The sequence below is a fragment of the Centroberyx gerrardi genome, chromosome 7 (assembly GCF_048128805.1).
Source record: "Centroberyx gerrardi isolate f3 chromosome 7, fCenGer3.hap1.cur.20231027, whole genome shotgun sequence".
In the NCBI taxonomy this organism is placed as follows: Eukaryota; Metazoa; Chordata; class Actinopteri; order Beryciformes; family Berycidae; genus Centroberyx; species Centroberyx gerrardi.
The window spans coordinates 6,205,872-6,224,838 of NC_136003.1; the positions used below are offsets into that span (position 1 = coordinate 6,205,872).

Below are 18,967 nucleotides of genomic sequence, written 5' to 3' on the forward strand. Positions count from 1 at the left end.
AATAAAATTGTCTTGATTAAACTTTCTGTAAGATCTCCTAAAGATTACTGTAGGTCCAGGCTTAGGCACTTTAGCTCTCCTCACAATTGCAACTAAGTTATGGTCACTACAGCCTATAGGTATTGATACTGATTTAGAGCATAGCTCTACATTGGTAAAAATATGATCAATGCAGGTGGCGGTTTGGGTGCCATCACCTTTCAGCCATATTCTCGTTGGTTTATTAATTACCTGTGACAACCCACATGCATCAGTAACTGTCAAAAGCTTATTTTTTAATGGGCAAGTCAGTAGATTCCAATCTATATTAAGGTCACCCATAAAATAGATCTCATTATCGAAATCGCACCCATATTCTAACATGTCACAGATATGATCAAGATACAAGGAATTTGCACTAGGTGGTCTATAACAACACCCAATTAGCATTGGCTTCAAATGAGGCAAGTGTACTTGCAGCCATAATGCTTCAATCTCAGTTGGCATAAGATCTTCTCTAATTTTTACCGGTATGTGATTCATAATATAAAAGGCGATCCCGCCCCCATATTCATTCCTATACCGCCTAAAAATACTGTATCCTTGTATCATTAGTGTGTAGTAAATGTAGAATCAAGATGCGTTTCTGATATAGCCAAAATATGTACATGATCTGTAAGTAATATTTCCTTGATTTCAGTGAATTTATTTCTAATGCTACAGATATTTACGTGGGCTATCTTTAGTCCCCTTTTAGGTAGTTTAGAATTCATTAACATTAGATGAACTTATCCTAACTGCACTTTGCTCTTTTCCTAATAACCAATCAACTCTGGAGCTACATTTATTCCAACATAACAGAACAGTCAAACTCAAACGTACACACAACATACAAACACAATCACTCGCATTGTCACCCCAAACGTTCATGTTTGCAAACTTGAGCAAGCTGACCTCCATGCTGACCTTATTGTAGCCTACTTTCTTTATTTTAACTCAATAAATCACTTTTCCTTATCTTTATCCCCAGACTCTTCCTAAACAACCCTTCTTTACTAAAGAGTAGACTATATATCTCCTTACAACAAAAAAATAAAACATTTGAAACACAAAACTATCGTATTCCACATCATTAGATTTCTTTATAAAGTTACACAGACTGAAATATTGAAATTATAATATCGACATTCATAACCAACTTAAATGTCTCTGCAAACAACACATAATGTATTAATTGTCCAAGGAATCTATTTCTTTCACCATCGGTAGTTTATTGTACCACACAGAAAGTTAACCATGTTATCTTCATATAATTATTGTAGCCTACAATGCAGCAAACTGGCCGATGTTATAGTCCATTTCTTCAGACAAATTTATGTCACTCTCGTCCGGACTGTTTTCTATATGTCCAATACACAACGCATTGCGTTAATTAATTAAATCACTAAATTAATTCACCATTCAACTCAAAAAATGCAAAAAAAAAAAAAAAATCCCCACTTTACCGCAGGAATTAGTTACCGTACAGTTAATCATCATTGTTGTATTGGTGACGACTTTCTTGATAATTTGCACCAGTCCTCTTTCCAATTTCTTCTAACTCTGGACTGATGAAGATTTTATCACCTGGCAGTAGGTCTCCGCAGCCTCATGATCCTGAAAATATCTAGTCTCTTCATTGAAGGTGATGATGAGTGTAGCTGGGTGAGTTATCCCATGCTTAATCCCCGCTTCGCGTAGATTTGCTTTGACATGTTGGAATTTGGCTCTTCTTTTGGTCACTTCCACTGTCAGATCTGGGAAGATTTTCAGCTTCATTCCCCGAAAGTTCATTACTCCCTCCTTCTTCGCTATTCTTAAGATAGCTTCTTTGGCCAAATATCTTCGCATTCTCACAATCATTGGTCTGGTTCCTGATTTGGTTACTGATCCAACTGATACCTCTTTGAAGAAAGTTCCCATGAAATCCGTCGGGTTTCCCGTTTCAATATCTCTATCCAGTCGAAATACTCTTAGATTGAACTTTCGGCTATATGTCTCCAGACGTTCAGCTTTTTCTCTCAAATCCTTGTTTTCTCTTTGGAGAGATTTATTGGCTGTCTCCAGCGTGGTTATCCGACCCTCCATACTCAAAAGGGCCTGCTCTACCTCCGTAAGTTTGTTATTGCATTTATTCAAATCGTCTTTCATTGAGTTAAGTTGTGGCTGTAGTTTGTCTATAGCAGCATTTATCTCCTCTCGTATTATAGAGCGGATTAGAATTGATAATTCACGCTGGTTTTCCTCTTGTGCGCTTCCATTATCCATTGTTCCCGTGTGGCTTTCAGGTGAGGCAGGTGAGACAGGTGGATCTTCCTGCTGATTGCGCAGTTATTTCTTTGACTTTTTCGGCATAACCAAATGCAGACGTTACTTCAGCATATAGTATACTTCCTTGCAGAGGTGGGGACTCGAGTCACATGACTTGGACTCGAGTCAGACTCGAGTCACAGTTTTAATTGCTTGAGACTTGACTTGATGCATGAAGAGAAGACTTGAGACTTGACTTTGACTTCTGCTTTGATGGAAAAGATTTCTAAAGTCTTGACAAAAGATCTTGGCCCGGATCTACTAAACATTTGCGCCAGTGCAAATCGTGTGTTCTCTGCACAGCGCATTTTGCGGTTTGATATAATTGCATATACATTTGTGGGTGTTCCAAGGATGAAGCGCAAAATTAAGGGAGAGTTTTATGGAAATTGGCAGCTAGAGGACGTGATTTATCAAGAGGCGGTGGCCGTTAACACCTGTTGATTGCGCACGGAATTTAAGACCTATAGGAAAAGCATGTCTTATCATTTTGCGCACAGAATGGCTCCAACGAGACTGGCTCTGGGACCGGCTCTAAGATCAAGGTGACACAATCATCTACACATAATAGCATGTAGACATTAGATCGCATCCCTATTATAATTCCAATCAGGTTTAAACGGGTATGCTGATTTAAAAATACACCATTTACCTAAATATACAAAAAGGAAAATGCACGCTTGCACACTCTTGTCTGGATTTGCTGACATTTATTATGAGCCAATATCTGAGCGGCATAGCCTTGATGTAAACAATGCAGCTAAAACGTGTGCGTAATAACCTCTCCGTGGAGAGGTGTGCTTCATACCTTCACCAGGTCTCCATCCCTCCCACACTGGCACCTGCGTCTCAGTCAGGCCCTCCTGCTCCTCCAAGGGAGTTAAGGCTCCTCTTTGGCTTTATTTATGGTCAGCATTTTGGCTCACCTCCTCATATCATACCAGCGCTTTTACCTCCGCTAAATCGCGCTTGTGGTGCCCAACTGCATTCACTTTATTTGTTATATCGTTCCAGAGTGACTTTTTACGCGCGAGTAAAACATCTCTTCTTTGCAGCTCTTTGTGGTGTTGGGTTGGGTTTTCTCTGCCACCAACACTTCCAGCTCCACTGGAGAGAAATTTGCTCTTCTTTTGTCCATCATTCCATTGCCGCAAATAGGCAAATAGGCTATTGTGCGCATTGTTTGGCCCTTATATTAGCACAGTCGCAATTATAATTAATTATCTGCGCCTCCGCTCATTTGCGTGCGCTACTTTAGTAAATACCATGCGCTGGTGGTACAAATTTCACCCGCAATTGCTTTTGTGCTGCGCCTGGAATTACGACACGTTAGTAGATCCGGGCCCTTTTGTTTGTGTAAATGACTTGGATTGAAAGTGATGAGATTTGTTCCAGCAGACGACTAAATTTAAATTCTGTTTTCTCAATTTGTATGGAATGATTTAATTTATTGAAGTTGAAACTGATTCTAGAAATCAAACTCATGATGCTCTTACCAAGTTTTTATCCTATTAAAACCATATTGCATTGAAAAGTCCTAGATATTTAGTTTTCTTTAAGATATTAAATTGATACTGGACTCTCGATTTGTTTTACTTGACTTGCTGTTCTACATTTAGACTTGAGACTTCACTTGACTTGACTTGGTAATCTACATGTAGACTTGAGACTTGACTTGAGACTTGTGCCTCAAGACTTGAGACTGACTTGGGACTCGAGCAAAGTTGACTTGGTCACACCTCTGCTTCCTTGTCCAAATGTCTTTTACATGATCGAATTAATTAACTTAGATCAGCAATTTACCGAAGCTCAGCGTTCCTCCTGCTCACCCTTTGCAACCGGACAAAGGCAATTACTGCAATGTTGATTTAGGTTGTTGAGTGTGCAATGTTTTGTTTGTTTGATGTCTTTTCATCATTTGAGTTATGACACTTAAAAGAATTTTATCAGTGGGGCAATGTTCAAGACAGCAGATCTTGACTATGTCTAAATAGACATAAAATAGATTGGTCAGGAAGAAAATGAGGAACCAAGGTACTCAACTTGAGGTAGAAAAAAAATGCCTTTAATACATCGGCAAGTTCAAAATACTGAACATAGTTAAAAAATAGCTCCTAGCTAGGAGCTATTTAGAACTTGCCAATGTATTAAAGGCATTTAAATTTTTTCTACCTCAACTTCTACCTTGAGTGCCTTGGTTCCTCATTTTCTTCCTGACCAATATATATCCTCTGCCAAAGAGCACCTTCTTGTTTTGATACAGTTGAATTCGATATGCAATATGGGGTTCACGATTCAATACAACCCGATACGATGTAATAAATAATAATGAAAGGACTGCGAAATTGTGATGGTCAAGTGTCTCATTTGTGATTCCTACAACAGAGTAAAATGTAGCTAATATCGTGATTCATTTTTCCGCTCCACGATACGTATTGTCAGATTTTTGTATCGCGATATATTGAATTTCTATATATATCATCCCACTCTAATTATCAGTAATTACAAAATTTGAGCATGTACAATATCTAATTCATAATGCAGTTCAGTTCATTAACATGATCTATTATAAACCCAAGCCTACATTCCCTCAATTTCCCTCACCTTTATTATGACTGGATCCAGACTGAGAGAGCCATAGTGAAGGCCAAGATATTTTGGGGAGTGAGTCTTGTGAATAAGCCAGTTAAAAAATTTCCAAACACTCTCTGTATCACACTGTCATATGTTATCATTTAAGCAAGCAAACCCTTATCTGTGGCCTTGCATGCTTAGCTGTGACCGCAGTAAACCGTGTGAATGCTGTTATGTTTATTAATCTGTTGTACTGTCTGACTGCTCATCATCTTATTTTGACTTCTTGCATGCATAGCCCCCCCTGAAAAATAGAATAGGAAAAATCCACCCTGGAATACACTGTTACACTGGTATATATTATCAAACTGTGATGTTTGTCATTTTGTGATAAGGTGTTACCTTTTTGATGAACCCACTTTCCCTTGACCTGCCTTGTCTATTTCTACTTCAGTTAGTGATTACCTACATTTCCCAGAATGCCTTTCAACAACCCCCAGAGAACGGGCAGTATACTGGCGAAGCGATTTCTCTTGATGTAAAAAGAATGTGGTTTTATTCCAACACGTTTCAGCTTACACCTTCATCACACCTAACCTAACACCTAACCAAAAAGCTGAGGGGAAAGATTGGATTCTTGTACAGAAACAAGTCCTGTTTTTCTACTATCAGTAGAAAGACCATTGTGCAGTCGACAATAATGTCTGTTTTTGACTATGGTGATGTCCTGTATATGCATGCCTCGCCTACTACCTTGAAGCCTCTTGATGCGGTATTTCATAGTGCTCTGCGTTTTATTACTGGTGATGGGTTTCTCACTCATCACTGTATCTTATATGAAAAAGTGGGTTGGCCCTCCCTTACCATTCGAAGAGAGCAACATTGTCTTTTTGTCTGGCAAGCTTCCACTGTATTTGTCTTCGCTCTTGAGTTTCAGTGCTACAGGGTACTCGCTCGCAGACACACATTAGATTAGACACACCATGTATGAACAGTGAGGCAGGAAAGACCGTTTTCAGTTTTTACGCTCCTGATAGATGGAATAGGCTGCAGGACTCTCTTAAACTGGACCGATTTGTCTCTATGGAGAAGTTCAGGGCGCTTTTAGAGGATGCATTATGTGGGGATTGCACGTGCTTCTCATAGTCTTGTTGTTTATCTGAACCTGTGATTTTCATGTGATTTTATATTGTACTGTAATGTTTGTAATTAAGCAATATCATACGAGAGGGAGTGCTGTTGTACTGTATATCAGCACGGCTGTGATTCGGTCGTAGGCACGAGGCCGCAGGCCGAGTGCCGAAGATAATCACAGCACGACCTCGAGTGTATAGTTGTATAAACAAAGTTGTATAAACAAAGTTATTCATCAAGTAATGGTAATTTGAGACAACAGGTGATTTTTGTCTGTTATTTGTCTCCGCCAACAAAAACAGTTCCCTCAGGATTCCACTACCAAGTGTTGCCAAACAACAGGTAAACTGTTTCCCGACAGCAAGCTAGCTAGCTACTTTGAGGTTAGCACAGACGATTTCAGCTTACTTTCTTCCCAATCTTCCGCCTCAGCCGACCGTTCATAATTAAGGTCAAATGTATCCATATTTGCGCTGTCGCTACTAGGTGCGAATGAAGTTAGAGTTTTGTGTAGACGTGTACTGGGAATATCTGGCAAGCATTTGTTTGTTGCACAACACTGTATTGTCTGCTAGAAGTGCTAACCAGCTGGTTAGCTAGCCAGCTACTCAGCTAACGTCAGATGACGTTGTGGTGATCCGCTTTTTATTTCTCCTCACAAGAAGCTCCAGGCAGAGCTTTCTCCACACAGAAAAACGCTATGTGTGAACGCAGCCCAATCAAGGTTACATTAGAACACCTGTGAAGCGGAGAGATACATACAGTACAGCATCCCAGTGCTGTTATACTGTATATCAGCACTCATGGAATGCCTCTTGTCCAATCAAATTGCTCAACCGGAACTAACTGTTGTATAATGTGTTTTTATATCTTGTGCTGTATTCAGGGCGTCCTTGAAAAAGAGAACTTGCTCTCAATGGCCCTCCCTGAATAAATAAAGGTTTACATACATACATACATTAGGGTGTCCTACTTTGCTTTAGCGGGTAAGGGTTTCTATAAACTGGAATAACGTGCAGTATCTTTGTTCCTTCTCCATTATAAATAAATAATAATCTTTATTTCTTTAATATCCATGGGAATCTTATATGAATGACATATACATTTTAAACAATTTTCTTTGATTGGATGCAGATGACTTAGCCTTGCCATGTGCTAATCACTCAACTTCAATGACAGTAATAATTCATGAAATTATAAATTTCAAAAAAAGTTCCATAATTAATGTTATGAACTGAATAGACACTCTCTCTCCCTCACACACACACACACACACACACACACACACACACACACACACACACTTCCTTATGATAGACATTTGTGTTTGATGATGATTTCCACATCCATGAATTTGTTTAGAGTTGTACACTGTGTGTAATTGCCACATCTTCAATGTAAAAATGATGCAAATGAGTCATGCCTTTCTCAGAGAATGATTGAGCTTGAAGAGTGACAGCTGTTGCAGTGGAAATCTGACCAACTGAAGGTGAGGAAGGCGGGACTAACAACACGCATCCTGCCTCAAGGCAAAAAGAAGCATAGTGTAGCTTTAAAATACAGTTTGTCACTCTGTGTATGACAATTCCCTTGTGTGGCCTTGCTACCTTGTTAAGTTTTTTCCCTTCTCAATGTGGACATACATCAAACCTTTGCATACTTTATCCTAAGAATTAATTTGTTTGACTGGTCTACTTATTTTTTTAAATCTTACAACATGTGGCACTCTATTTGACTTTTGTCAAAGTGCCACTTAGCAAACTTTACCTCTGATTGCTCCAGCGGAGCTGCCATGGTTATTATTATTAGCAGTAGACCATGATTATAATGTGCATCTCCTACAGTAAGTGTGAGCGTGTATGTGTGATGAAAAGAAGTCAGCCCTAAATACCGATTGTAAAGTTAAACAGCCCTGTGGCTATATAAGTGACAGATAAATGAGTTTTCACAGTATTCAAATGCTCAGGTCTAACACAAACATACTGTACCAAAACAAATAGGCTACTCTAATAAAGTGGTTCCCAACCCTTCCCAAACAATTCACTCCCTCATTGCAAATATGGAAACAGTCAGTAAATTAATATATCACTGGTTCTTTTTTCTGCAACTGTATCAAAATTGTATTACAAGTACAAATACATATTGTAACTGTTCTGCAGCCAATGTGTCAATCATTTGATGATACATTGTGCTTTTATAACCCCTAAAGGGAGATGCCACATGTGAAAAGGGCAATATATAATATATACAGTATATTACAATATAAAAGTTCCAAAAAAATACATGAATATATTATTTGCATGGTGACTTTTGATTATTTCTAATTATTAGCTATAGCTATATACCAAATAGTAATATTTTAGCAGATTGAATCATGTTTTCATTAAAATGAGGAATGAATGTAGGGTAACAATTAGATTTTTTACCAAAAATTAATATTTATTTAGTTTATTGTTTTGGAATGAAACCTATCATATCAAGAAAAACTAATAAAATGTACAATTGACAAGCTATTAAGTTTTAGACACAGTACGTGAAACTTTCCATGGTGGGGAAAGTTTGAGGAAAAACTTGTTTGGTGTAAAGGGAATTTGAGAAAATGGCCAATGAAGATTTCTTGCTTCAAAACATCATTAAAGGAGGATATTACTTTAAAAGGATTTTTAATAAATTTGGCTCAGAAATATTTGTTCTTTTTGTTTTAATTTATAATAGCAATTTTTATTAATCCATACATGTACACATACATAAATCCCTCAATAAACTGAATAGGGAAAATGATACCGAGCAGATTGAATTTATAATTTTACAACTAAATCAGCACCAAATTGCTATACTTTCTTATTTTTGTGAAACAATGGAGCTTATAGAAGCAAAACGTGTAAAAATATAGAACTGAAATCTTCGGGTTTGCCTTAAAATAATGTTCCAACACTTTTAGAAATGCAATTTGTTATGTTGCATCTCAGCAGAAATTAAACACACACATCCATGCATTGTGTAGACCTGTACATCTTTAACACATGTTGAGCTGGAAAGTGAGATCAGTTAGATTAGTTCAACTAATTTCCTCAACTATATGGTACAACTCACAATGGTACAATAATTTCAACTACACTGAATTGTCAAAATATTATGGACATCTTCCTGAGTTGCAGCCACTTTTGCACAATCTACATCTCAACTGTCTCAAAGCTTCAAGATCCTTCTCTAACTCGTCTGCTTCTCTTTATCTACATCTCCTCCTTTGTGATAAGGGAAATCAATAAGGGATAATGGCTTTTACCTGGATTCACCTCATCAGTGTACTTCATGAAAAGTGTCCCTAATATTTTGTACATTCAGCGAATATGGTACAACTCACCTCCACCGTTCTTATAGCAGAGATAGGGGAATCTCCACACGTTTCCGAGGCCCACCACGTTCCCCGCCATTGCCAGAATATATTCCCGTTTTTTCGCCCACTGGTCCCTCTTTTCCACTTTTCTCTCCATATTCCTGTGTTTCCTCCCCAGTCCACTGATCAGTACTGTCAGCAAACGTCTCTGTCAGCCAGCCAGGGTGTCACGCTGCCTTGGAGATAAGTTTGACAGTTTTGCTCAAGGCATTCACAATCTTAAACCTGCAATAAGCGATTTCAGACCCTGTAACCAATCCTGAAACTAACGTGTGCTACGTGGAGATTTCCATGAGAAGTAATGATATAAACAAATAGCCACACACGTGGGCCAGCTGTGTTGTTGTTTTCACCTCTTTCCTAAAGCTTGTCATCACGTTCGGCCCGAGTCGTAGCTTTTCCTTATTTTAAAACTAGCTCCTCTCCTGGGCCGGATTATCCATATGGCATCGGGCGAGTGATCGGGGGCACCAGACAATTTGCCTTGTTGGGGGGCATCACAGCATTCAAACCACAATTATACCTTTAAAGGTTTTGTCATATTTTCTTTATATATTACTCTCTGGCGGGAATGCATACACGGCCAAAATAAACCTTTGATACTAAAAAAGAATATAAAGAGAAAGAATCGTGGTTGGTGTGTAGGTGCCCCCCCTGGATGCGCGGTTTGTGATGCTTATAGCAACCATAATTTCTAATAGCCTACGCATTGCAATACATTCAGGGATGGACTGGCCATCGGGACTACTGGGAGAATTCCCGGTGGGCCTCTATCTACTCTATAAACAGAGTGAGAGGGTGTCAGCGCGATCCGGTTCTGAAAAAATAAATACGGAGCAGTACCGGTGGTTCTACAAGTTTTGGTGGCTTAAACAACTGGTTTGGTTAGTTTTTACACCAAGTTTGCCGGCTGGGCGGTGTTTGGACCTTCGGGCCAATCACAGTGCTTAAAAACGCAAACTCCACCCAACCGGGAAGCTGGGCCACATTAAACTCACATCAAATGACAGGCACAGTTAAATCTGAGCCGCGGAGCTGACAGGTTGTGTTGTGAAATCACCAGCAAGGATGGTTGGTGTCCGGCCGATTGCGGTGGGCTGGTCTGGACTAACGTCCCAGTCTGGATGTGCTGCTCCTTTCACCTTCTGCAGCTCCCACTGTCACATCACCTCACCTGAAGTGACTGCTTGCTACAGTCATTGAGCTTGCTTTATTTGGTGGTATGTGGGGCCTTGTCCGTGGTGCTGAAGTTGCATTAGATGTATGTAATGATTTTTTTTTTTAGTCATGCTCTGTAATGGTTTGGCATTTATTCTTCATTCAGGCCTTTGGAAATTTATGTTGGAAACAATGATTTTTAGCATGATGTCTTTGATGTGAGTTGCATTCAAATTTGATACAGTATAGCTCTGTGTGTAAAGCCTAAAATGGCATTTGTAGTCAATCTATGGTGTAAAGTAATTTGTTGGTTAGTACATTGTCTTATATTTGTCTGTAGTATGTGTGTTGAGCCTGTATAGTTTAAGTTAATGTAAATTTATGATCTTTATTGCCATAGTAAATTAAACTTTTTTGCCTGTAAAGAGGAAGGAGGAGGGCACTTCAAGTGAGGTCACCCTAGGGCACCACACTGTGTTAATCCGGGCGTGTTCCTCTCCTCTCTCTCCTACAGAGCCCCTCTGGGGTCACATGGTAGAAAAAAAAACTTGTATGGTAGAAAAAAAACCTCGATGTGTAAATCCGTACGAACGGATTGGTAAACTGTGCGAACGGTAGTGATACGTGGATCGGCTCTGACGCCATTCGAATCCGCATGTAGCCTATGCATAAATCATCCACCCGCCACCCACCCACACAAATTATTTTCTACGATTTATAGACCCGCACCCGCCCCACACCCACATGGACATTTCACTCCACCTCTATAATGCCTTTTAAATTATGTCGAGCAGCGCAAGCTTTCTATGTGATTTCTTTATTGTGTGTTCGTTGCATTGATGTAGGCTACGAGTGTTTTCTTTAACGATTTACTTTAAAGATTAGAGAGGCTGCTTTCAGTAATTAAATGTTTCCATGGTGAACTGTGCCTTTGCAATACAGTTTCATATTTATGCTGCGGTCCCGTTTCTCTCTTGTATAATAGAAATAATTGTTATTAGTGTCTGCACAGCGTCTCTCTTAATGGGGAGACGCACTTATCGTTTCTGCTGTGGTGGGATCGCTGCAGGTATTAATGAACTCAAAAAAATTTTTTTTTTTTATGCGCACCCGATCACACATTACCATTATTTCTCAGTGGGATATATGTAAGCGTGATGATATGGTAACATATTACACTGAAGTAGGCTGGTTTTAAATAAATAATGACGAAAAATGAAGCTTAAAATATGTTCACATTTTAGAGAATGTAATTCATATTTTCCTCATTAATGATGTATTATTTCACCCACCCGCAACCCATCCGCTATTAATCAGAATGTAAATTTTTATGACCCGACCCGCCCGATCCGCGGATTAACCGCGGTGCCCGCGAATATAACTGCAATCCACGCATCACTAGCGAACGGATTTCTAAACCATGCCCTCGGATTCACAATCCACAATGTGAATCCGAGGGCACGGTTTAGAAATCCGTTCGTACGGATTTACACATCGAGTTTTTTTTTCTACCATGCGAGTTTTTTTTTCTACCATGTGACCCCAGAGGGGCTCCGTACTCTCCCCCTCCCCTCCCTGAAAAAATTGTTGGTAGAAATTCTTACTAGTTTTCAACTAGTAAACTTGCTACCTACCTCTTCACTTGTCATTGTGGGACATGTAACCTTAAGCGGGAGAAAAATCTGGCAAAGTGAGACTGGTAACCACCAATACTTCTCTGTAGGACGTTCATTTTAGCCATTAGCCTTTATGCACGGTTTGTCCTAAGGGCCAGCTGGGATGAGTTTGTAGCGTTCATATTTTTACTTCCAATTAATTTGAATGAAGCCACGAAAATAGCCTGAAAACTGACATTTAACATGTTCGTAAACAGAATCAACAACAGTGATTTTCAACTGAAGTTTGGTCATATTTTTTGAGCATAATTTAGGCAAATCGCATTTTTATTGATAGACGAGAACATAGCGGAGGGATAGCTGCCTCGCTATGTTCTCAATCAATAAAAATGCTATTTGCCGAAATGACTGGCAGGACCTCTTTAAGAAATGTTGTGGGAATTACATCCAGAGGACTGGAAGATGGATGCATATGGGATGCAATATCCAAGAGATTTTGCAGGGAAATAGGGGTGAACTCAGAACAGGTGAACCCTGCATTGTCAACTCAGTTGACAATGCCTCGGGAAGGGCTGGATTCAGTTTTCAAGTTTTGGCTAACATCAACCAGTTAGCTCCAGGAAGTGAAAACTGAATAATTTTAATACAGTTCCTGATGTACTATTACTTTTTTTTGTATTGAAAATTGACATCATCCTTGCTAATACAGAGTTTCATCATCTCAGGGGCTGGATCTCCATAGCACTTAATGAAAATACTGATACTACTACTATTAATATTACTATGAATACTATTATACTACTATTCCTACCACTGCTACCACTATTAATACTATTAATATTACAATTAAAACTACTATATATTAGGGTTGTCACGATACTAGAATTTCTAACTTCGATACAATACCCAGGAAAATATTGATAGGCTATTCGATACCATTTTCGATACCACAGAGGAAAAAAATGACAACACATTAAGAGTCATACAAATTGATTTTTAATATTATATTTTAACATGAAAACAATATTTTAAAGTTGTCTGAGATCAAACAACACATTTTTGATTGACAGGTGTCGATCGCCGTCATGATTTGCTCTTTTTTATTGAGGGGAGTGAGCTTATACTGCACAAGCATGTGAAACATCATATAGAGAGCCTAAGTCCCTCCCCTTCCGGTGGACCACCATGGGACCTTATTTCGGAAAAAATATGTACGGTAGTCAACGGCGAGAGACAAATAATTGTTTGATCCCGTTTGAATTGTGCCATGAATTACACATATGATGTTTTGTCAATTTAAATGATAATTTTGCAAGTCAAGAAAGTCGCAGTTTGTTGTAAAACAGTACAGTAACGTTTAGTTTTGTGTGAAACCGCTCAGTGAACTACATCTCTCGTCTCGCACAATATACGTCACCAACACCAACATGGAACGAAACATAGGAAACACACAGGCATCGAGTTAACGTTAGCGCCCACTGTACTAAAACTATCCTAAACCAGTTTAAATCCATTCTTACTGTCTACCTTCCAGGTTGTGTATAATACTCCTGCTATCTGAGAGGGACTTAGCTTCAGCGGCTCTGGGTAGCTTGTGGAGAGAGGAAGTTACGTCACTTGCGCGACTTTTGGGTGTGTAGTCTTTCTAATTACGTATTTTTACAGTCTTATAGTTCAGTCTTATGTTGCATCTCACCTACTACTGTAAATAACCTGCATGCTGTGTGTGTGTGTGTGTGTGTGTGTGTGTGTGTGTGTGTGTGTCTATTTGTCAGCCAGCCAGGTCAGTTAAAATGGCAGAGAAAAGACAAACAGACATCCGATCATTTTTCAGTGCACCGAAACGCCAAGTAGAAAGACCCCAGTAATATCAAAGGCAATTTGATAAAATCTTCATAAGAAAGGAATGAAGTGCTTATGGAAATGTTTCATAATGGACCATAATGGACAGTCCGATCGAAAACCAGGCATCTGGCAACCCTACTTAATAACGTTAGCTAGCTCTATGTAGCTAACGTTTGGTTTGCTAGCTAAACTAAAACGGATGATGTGCAGAGTACGTTAACGTTTATGATAAATGTTTAATGCTTCAGTGATGTTGAAACGGGGGCTTTCGTTAACCTCTCAAAATTCGATATAAAGACTGGGGTGTCAGTCCTTAAGGTGCTTCGCCAAGTGTTGCCCCCCTTCGTCGGCACCACTCTGTAGCATTGTTTGCTGACTGATGCAACAACCCAACTGACTGCTGCTAGTGAGAGGAGGGGCTGTGGGCAGCGGTGCGGGGTGTGCGCGCGCGCGCGCGTGTGTGTGTGTGTGTGTGTGGCTAGTGAGGGGGAGAAGTAAAATGTCAGATTTTTCATTAAGAGAAAGCACTGCTGGTATCGATACTGTTGCAAATGAGTATTGGATCCGTTTCAAATTTTTTGTATCGATGCTTATCGAAGTATCAATATTTTTGACAACCGTACTATATATACTACAACTACTACTACTACTACTATACTATACTATACTATACTATACTACTACTACTAATACTACTACACTAGTATGACTGTTGTACTATGTGACGGCCCTCCTGCTTTAGCAGGGCCTGCTGTGTGTGTGTTTCCCCTTGTTTGCCTGTGTTGCCTTGCAGGTCCCTGGTAGACGGAGTTCATCAGTGCAACTGGGAGCACCTGGCCAGTCTCCCAGGAGTATTTAAGACCTGGCTGTCCCAGTCCGCGGGCTCTCCTCATTCTTCTGGCACCATGTTTCTGTTTGGTTGGCTTTGACTGTGTTACTAGTTTAGGTTTTACATTATACAACACCCTCATTCATCACCCAACATTCATCCATCTGCTGACACACTGATAACACTGATTTACACACCTCATAACTTTAGTATGTTTTTGGGTTATGGTATGTTAAGTAATAAACTTGTACACCTTTCAGTTTAAAACCGTGTCTCCCGTTTTTGTCATGGCTCACGAGCCGGGTCATGACATACTACTACTGCTACTACTATTACTACTACTACTATGATGACTATTGTGCTTCTACTACTACATATTATACTTGTTATATAAATATATATAAATACCTTGGTTTTGTTTGAAAATATGTCTTTTAAGGATTCCTTCCTTAAAAGACATATCTATGTCTAAGGACACTGGGCTCCATGATAAATAAAATCAAAGCATGTAAAGATTTGGTTTTCTTAACTATTCTCAACTCTATAATGCAGGGGTATTATTCTTTAGAAATAATTACCATTGCAGTGTGAATTCAATTAAGCAAAAGTTATTGAGTCAAGCAGAGCAGTGGGTGATAGTCATTTGGAGTAAGACAATGTATCTATGTCCAAATGAAATCAGATCACTCAACATCACCTGTAGGTTGGAAAGAAACCAAAGGTCTTTATGTGCACAGATGAGAACTGGCACCTTGCCTCTGGCGGTTGAGGCTGGCAGATTGAAGGGTATACCTGAAGAGCGACCTTTATGTACACTTTGTAATTCAGGCGATATTGAAAATGAATTTCATCTTGTATTTCATTGCATTAAATACTGTGACTTGAGAAAGCCTGTTTGAAAAAATGCAAGCAAAAAAATCCTGAATTAGTTTGGTCTTGTGATGAGAATATTGTTGGATGGCTCTTTAAGGTCTATACTCCTATGTAGGCCTACTGGCCTATTTAAATCAATACGTACTGTAAAATATAATAAAATAAAATCAATCAATCAACTACAACAATTAGTTTAACTAATGTACTACTAGTATTCTTCTTACTACTACTACTACTACTACTACTGCTACTGCTACAAATATTACATCTATTGTACTACTAATGCTACTATTTCTACTACTAAAAATACTACTATACGAGTATGTACTGCACTGCACAACTGCTACTACTAGTACTCCTCCTCCTCCTCCCCCTACTACTACCACTACCACTACTACTACTACTAAAATATGTCCTAGTGTCTTCCAGTGTAAATAAGGTGAGCTCAGTACTGACATGCTTTTGGGGAGATCAGGGCCTGGAGTGTGTCAATCCAGCCTCTTCCCAGCTTCACAGCCAGTACTTTGAGGGCTTGCCAAGTGCTACTAAATGCCGACCAGCCTGTAACACCATACATAGGCCTTGATGTGTCTGTGGAAAGAGCCACTGTCCCTGTGTTTAGACTAAGAGGACGCCTCATGACGTAACACTCAGTGTAGAAGTAAGTTTGAACTTTAAAACACCAGACCACACCGGCGTATTGTCCTTAAGTCTCCTTAAGACCTTAAATGAACTAAAAGACCAAACAAAATCATAATAATAACTGACTAATAATAATGACTAATAATACTACTACCAATACTAGTACTACAACTACAACAAAAACAACTACTACCACTATAACAAAATTTGTATAGCACTTTTTGTATAGCACGTTTCAAATAAGATTTACCAAGCACATTACAGACAATAACGCAATATTAAGGTAAAGCCAATAAGATAAACAATAAAAAGTAAGATATAGATTAACAACAGGGTTTTGGTTTTAATAAATGAATGATAGTACTACACAAACATAAAACGTAAGGTTTTTACGCAGAAAGCTAGGAGTGGTAGCAATGCTAATGGGTCTGGATGAACATTAATGTATAAGGAAATACTTCACTATATTCACTAGACTGTAATAACTGAGTGATAAGACCAATAGTAAAAGAACCCAGTTAGTTAGACCAATGACCAAATGCTATTTGTGATCACTGCCAACTTAACATTTGCTGCCTTCTTTAGGAAAAAGCATCATGTAACAGAGAAAACACTTCAGCAGTGCTCAGAAACTTCCATGAAATATGTAAAGTAAGACTATTCAATCAAACTGTGATGAGTAGCAAGTCTCTGATCATAAAATGTAAGTGTTTCTCCAACAAGGAAACAGGAGCTGGCATGACAAACATCTAATATGAGTCTATTTTTCATGTGTTTGTTCACATATACTCAGGTGTTATATTTCTTTATGAATCAGACTCAGAATCCCTTTATTCACCAAGTACAATGAAAGCACAGGAATTTGTCCAAGTGGCATTGCTACAGAAACATATCAGCTACTCACATAATGAAATACAGAAATATTGACATAGAATCTATGTCAATATTTCTGTATTTCATTATTGCCAAATATAATTTGGCAAATTTTAGGTTTGTAAGGAATTGTTGATCAACTGAAGCTGCCATAATGTACATGATAGTCATGATTATTGATTATATGATTATGAACTATGAACAAATCTACTGTGAAGGCACTGGAATCTACATACAAACAGACTGTAAAGACACAGGAAACCCAATAGCTTCCACCACTGTATCATTCTAGAGAAGTACAACCTCCTAACTAGGGAAAACTTGATCAAATACACAAACTTATGGGTAGTTTATTAAATATTAAGTAAGTGTTTTGTTAGTCTTAGATTACTCATCCTACTGGGAAAAAGTGCATTTCGTCAGTCTGCCTTTTCAACCAGAGCCTCCCCCAACTGGAACTCTGTGCCAGTACATATCAGAGAACCGAATACATAGCAATCTATATTCTTGGCAGTTAAGATCTTAGCTCACAAACAAAGAAAATTTAAGTGTGCTTGCTGTCCTAGCAACAGTCCCTTTGACTTGGTGTTTGTACATGCACTGGGTAGTGGTAGTAGTTGAAGTAGAACTAGTAGTAGTGATAGAAGTGGTAGCAGTAGTAGTACACATAGTAGTAGTAGTAGTTGTAGCCTAGTAGTAGTAGTAGCAGTAGCAGTAGTAGTAGTAGTAGTAGTAGTTGTAGCCTAGTAGTAGCAGTAGCAGCCTAGTAGTAGTAGTAGTAGCAATAGTAGAACTATTCCCCCTCCATATACATATTAAAAGGAAAACGTAGAAATTCTGGCAACACTTTAACTACAATGTGATTCCCAGAATCAGCTGGTATCAGACCGCAGCAGCATGTCAACACCAAGATACACACCAACACACACCAAGGGACCAAAACACACCAAGAGACACAATTAATTAAGTGGAGGTCAAGTGCCTTGACCTCGACTTAAAACAGCGCTACACAGATAATTGGAATAACAAAATTAAAAACCAGAATAAACTTCAGCGCTATCACACACTTAACAGAGAAATGAAATTGGCCAAATAACTATCATTCATGAAATTAAAGAAAGAAATATTCACTTGGGGACCATAACCTGGAAATTGAAAAAAAAAACCTTCCAGGTTTGGTCTTTAGGTTTCCAGGTTTGAAAAAAAACTGGAAAACCAAAGACCAGAAGCTCTGCAGCACTGTAATCTCATGGAAATAGAGACAGAAATACACTTTCTGTTCTCACGTCCAATGACAAGATAAGAGAAACCTATGACCCTAAATTGAACGAAATATTCTCTGCTCTCTGCTACTATAAACTTATTTTATTATTAATATTGATTGTATATATTTCCAAGCTATCTGAATGAACATGAACAGATAACAATTGTTGATGTACAAAATGCACTATTATAATTTTTTAATATGTATAATATTTGCCTGGTTTTGGAGATTCTGCTAACATACTTGCTTGTCATTGGAGAAGAGGAGCTGACTTTAGTTTATCCTTGTCCGTGATTGTAGGACCGGAGCAGCAGTTGAGTCGCGTTCAATAGCACCACACTTAGCACACAGGAAGTAATGGAAGTAAACGGTAGTGCATTGAACGCAAGGAGGTTTTATCAACAAACTTTGTTTGCAACGTTTTGGTGCGATTG

General features: G+C 38.7%; 3 protein-coding genes across 3 annotated transcripts in view; 1 reads left to right on the top strand and 2 right to left on the bottom strand.

Annotated features, from left to right (window-relative positions):
* LOC139911910 (sodium- and chloride-dependent GABA transporter 2-like) overlaps nucleotides 1-9,533 on the bottom strand; it is a 36,865-nt gene extending 27,332 nt beyond the window's left edge. Inside the window, exon 1 of the mRNA XM_078284412.1 lies at nucleotides 9,401-9,533. Within this exon, the coding sequence (XP_078140538.1) occupies nucleotides 9,401-9,530 (130 nt within the window). The 5' untranslated portion in view covers nucleotides 9,531-9,533. The remainder of the gene's footprint in view (nucleotides 1-9,400) is intronic.
* The window catches only part of LOC139911915 (primary amine oxidase, liver isozyme), a 291,900-nt gene that overhangs the window by 247,962 nt on the left and 24,971 nt on the right, over nucleotides 1-18,967 (top strand). The window lies entirely within an intron of this gene.
* LOC139911912 (proteasome activator complex subunit 3-like) overlaps nucleotides 1-18,967 on the bottom strand; it is a 237,036-nt gene that overhangs the window by 166,644 nt on the left and 51,425 nt on the right. The gene's annotated exons all lie outside the window — the stretch shown is intronic.